The sequence below is a fragment of the Nicotiana tabacum genome, chromosome 6 (genome assembly GCF_000715075.1).
Source record: "Nicotiana tabacum cultivar K326 chromosome 6, ASM71507v2, whole genome shotgun sequence".
Taxonomy (NCBI): Eukaryota; Viridiplantae; Streptophyta; class Magnoliopsida; order Solanales; family Solanaceae; genus Nicotiana; species Nicotiana tabacum.
Genome location: NC_134085.1, coordinates 120,932,986 through 120,937,048, shown reverse-complemented (window position 1 = coordinate 120,937,048; position 4,063 = coordinate 120,932,986). Strand labels below are relative to the sequence as shown.

The window sequence follows — 4,063 nt, the reverse complement described above, 5'->3', positions numbered from 1 at the left end:
ATGTCCTGAACCATGTCACAGTCGTCGGTTCATCTAAAAGTTATTCGTAATTACATACTTATGTCATATTTTACGAAATCATGCATGTTTATTACTGAAATCGCTTTGTTTAGCAACGCTACCCCAATAATACATACAGTATCACCAGATCAAAGCCGAACAAGTCAAGCAGAGCCAGCAGGGATACGAACTAACCTCCCCCCTACAAAACTCACGATTTTTCTTTGGATGCAGGCACTTGGATTACGAAAGTATCAGACATACTATACATTCACGAGACAAACATTGTTCAGGAATACAACTCTCAGAACTGTCGCACTTACCAACATTTTCTATCCACACACACCAGTGACATTCTGTGTGTCATAATGTCCCCAGCAGTCTCAATACCGCAATCTGCTATCAGTTAAGAAATTTCTATTACCATTTACCTTTTTTTCTTGCATAAGGCTACCATTCTGCCTTCCGAGACTAAACACTATCTCTATATGCATTTTATGCATTGCATAAGGCTACCATTCTGCCTTCCGAGACTAAATGTTGCCTCTATCTGCATTTTTTGCATCGCATAAGGCTACCATTCTGCCTTCCAAGACTAAACGTTGTCTCCATCTGCATTTCTGCATTGCATAAGGCTACCATTCTGCCTTTCGAGGTTAAGTTTTACCTCCCCCTTTGCATGGCTGAAAGATTGCCTCCCCCTATATTTGTATGGCTGAAAGATTATCACCTTATCTACACTTGCATGGCTGAAAGATCGCCACCTTATCTACATTTGCATGGCTGAAAGATCACCACCCTTATATTTGCATGGCTGAAAGATCGTCACTTCTACATTTGCATGGCTGGAAGAACGCCACCTTATCTACATTTGCATGGCTAAAAGGTCGCCATCTTATCTACATTTGCATGGCTGGAAGATCGCCACCTACTGCATTGCATGGCTGATAGATCACCAAATACTGCATTTCATGGTCCGATGGGAAACTGCATCATGTTTAAATTTACGCACAATATAGACTTGTATTGCTTATTTGCAAGTAAACCGGCGAGCAACGACCGTCTCGGCAGGAGCTATACCGATCTAGTTCCCAGAGCCATGTCAAACCTTAACCATCCCCGTCCTGAATATTGCGTCCATTCTTGAAAAGTCTCTATCGGCATACTCCGCCGACGGATCCTAAACTACATATGGCCTGATTCCTGTAAAATCAGGGATATGTATGCAGCTCAGAATCCAAGGCACGTACTAATCCTCCTCGAACCATTTCATTCGGTCAAAATTGGCCATCATATCTTTACCCGACAACTCTTTCATCCTTCCCGGGTAAAGAGGGGTAGCTGTTGATACCCAATTTTTTCCTGAATATATTTTTAATAGGCCAAATACTTTCAAAATAGTATATGTAAACATATATAAGTATGCTCAAACGTTTTATTATTTTTTTCCCTTAACTTTTAGGCGTAATACATACGGAGACACCTAAAGTTGGCACGATCTTTCACTTAGACACTTAAACTAGACCTCTTTCCAATTACACACATTTCTTAGGTAATTCTCATACCAATTAGACACGTTTTTTGCTGGCTTATTAATTAACCAAGCGCGTGTTCTGCAATCTCCGCCTACGTGGCAAACGTAACCATTATAAATCGTGCCACATCATTTGATTTGTCCACCTCACTGTCCACCTCAGCTATATAGTGTTATTTCCACTAAAATACAGATAATGAAGCTTGAATTGGCCAAGTGTGGTACCGTGTCATCAACAGGAAGAGAATGAGCAAAGGTATCGACAACAACAATAGGAGGAAGAAGATGGCGGAAGACGACGAGGTTGAAGAGCTGCTGCGGGCGGCATAAGATGACGTATTCCTCAAGCTCAGCCTCCCATATGGCTCGTGGTTCTTCCACCCAATTCATCGATCCAGATCTCGATCAACGTTTCCGTGCCCTCAAATCCAAGCAAACCCCCAAAACCAAAAACCCTATTCCCCAACAACCATGTTCAACCTCTACAGCTTCTGATGTTAACTTGTTTCCCAGATTTGCAGCTCTCAAAAGCTCCCTTCCCGCTTATTCTTCTTTGGCTAACCAACAGGCTATGGAGGAGAATGAAGAGGATAACGATGAAGTTGAGAAGTTGATTAAGTGGGCCATTGATACTGCTAGGCTTGACCCTTCACCTCCCTCTGACACTGATGAAGATGAAAATAGTGAGGATGATGTCAGCTAAGCGGAAATGATTTATGTTTCTTCCAATCACAAATACTCACCTTTTCGTTTTCGGCTGAATTTGAATCTGGTATGGGATTCGAAAGAAGAATAGCAATTTGAGTCGGAGAAGATGACGGAAAGTGGAGGAGGCAATGGTGGAAATGGTGGTGGACATAAATATGAAGAAGGAAATAAAAAAACAAAAAAAATCTATTTTTTGGGCTTTTCACGCGCCCATATTGGGTGAAACTCACTTTATGTGCCAACTCAGCAAGAAGTGTTTAATTGGAACAAAGTTCATGTAACGTATGTTCTCAATAGGAACTCTCTTAAGTTCAGGTGTCTAAATGAAAGATCGTGCCAACTTTAAGTGTCTCCGTTTGTATTAGGCCTAATTTTTAAAAAAGATTTTAAATTAATTTATTGCCCATTATATCCAGAAAAATCCAATAATTTTTTCCAAAATTATCATTTTGGTGATTCACTTATTGGATTCTCATATTTATGCTAAAATATAGCTAATATAAGTTTTTGCATATTTTTACAAATCTATTTAGTATTTTTAAAGCTAAATTGCATATAATTGCAATATTAGCCTCTTTTAGATTTAATTACATTTATATCTAAAAAAATTAAGTCCAGTATTTTTAATTTGATAATTATACACTATTAATCATATTAGTACCTTTAATTTATTTTCATAAATTATTTTACTACTTTTTATAAATCAAATAGGGAAAAGTGGCTATTTAAATGTTAGCCCCATTTTATTTCAATTTTAGCCTTATTTTGCACCCCAATTAAACCTATCTGAGGCCCAATTACCCTGACCCAATCCCCGTTTAATCCGACCCAAACCCGTCTTCATAACCCACCCACTCGCCCGTTTTAATCCAGGCCGTTGATCATTCAGATCAACGGCCAACAACAATTCTTACCTTTTTAATTCAAGTGACCCCTAAACCTAACCATATTTCACACACTCCGCCGCCTCTGAATCCCCTTCTCTCTCAATCCTCTCTCAAACCCTAGCCGCCGCCCTTAACTACAACCCTAAAACCTCTCAAATCCATGGCTTCCAAGGTCATCGGAGACCTGTATCCACCTCTCATGGCTTCTACGTGTTCGATTTGTTATTGTTTCAATGCTAGATCTTGAAAGAGCTTGGTCTAGACCTTGGTCTATTTTAGTTTATGGCCGTTCTCCGGTTGTCTCTGACCTTTCTCTGGCCAGCCATGGCCATTCGAGTCTGACTCTTGACTCTCCTGGTTAGATTGATGGTTTTCAAAGCCTTTCTCACCTCTTAGGGTTCTTCTGAAACCCTAACCTTTAAGGTTCTCTCGGTTTCTCTTAGATCTATTTCAGATCTATGTCTGCTCTGAACTTTTAAGCATTTTTCTCGAAGTTTCTTTTAAAACTCCGCTTTCAAAACTCCTTATCCTTCTGATTAAGGTTCTGTTAAGTTATTTCGAAACCTTTCTTTGATTTCTGTTATGTTTTGCTGTGTTTGCTCGTATTATCCTTCTACCTGAGTTTGCATGGTAAAACCCCTAATCTCTCTTAACTGTTTATTAAATGAATGTTTGTTTGCCTGAGTTTTGTCTGATATGTCTATTTATCCTCTTTTTAAAACCCTTCTATTGTTGAAAATCTTATGGTTTTGGGGTCCAAAACTATTCGTTTATGTGCAGATGTTCTTTTCAAAATCTCTTGTTCCCTTTGTGTGATTCTTCTGATTCTGGGTTTCTATCTTCTCTTTAACTCGTCTATGTTGAAAGCCCTAATTTTTAGGGGGTTCTTTGTTTAGTTTTGTGTATCAACATGACTAGCCAGTTCTCGTTTTTA

The 4,063-nt window shown here is 39.1% G+C and overlaps 1 protein-coding gene across 1 annotated transcript; it reads left to right on the top strand.

The window, feature by feature from the left end:
* Positions 1-1,865: 1,865 nt before the first annotated feature.
* LOC107800928 (uncharacterized) lies at positions 1,866-2,237 on the top strand. Its single transcript, XM_016624197.1, has one exon. The coding sequence runs from the start codon at positions 1,866-1,868 to the stop codon at positions 2,235-2,237; it is 372 nt and encodes a 123-aa protein (XP_016479683.1).
* Positions 2,238-4,063: the final 1,826 nt, after the last annotated feature.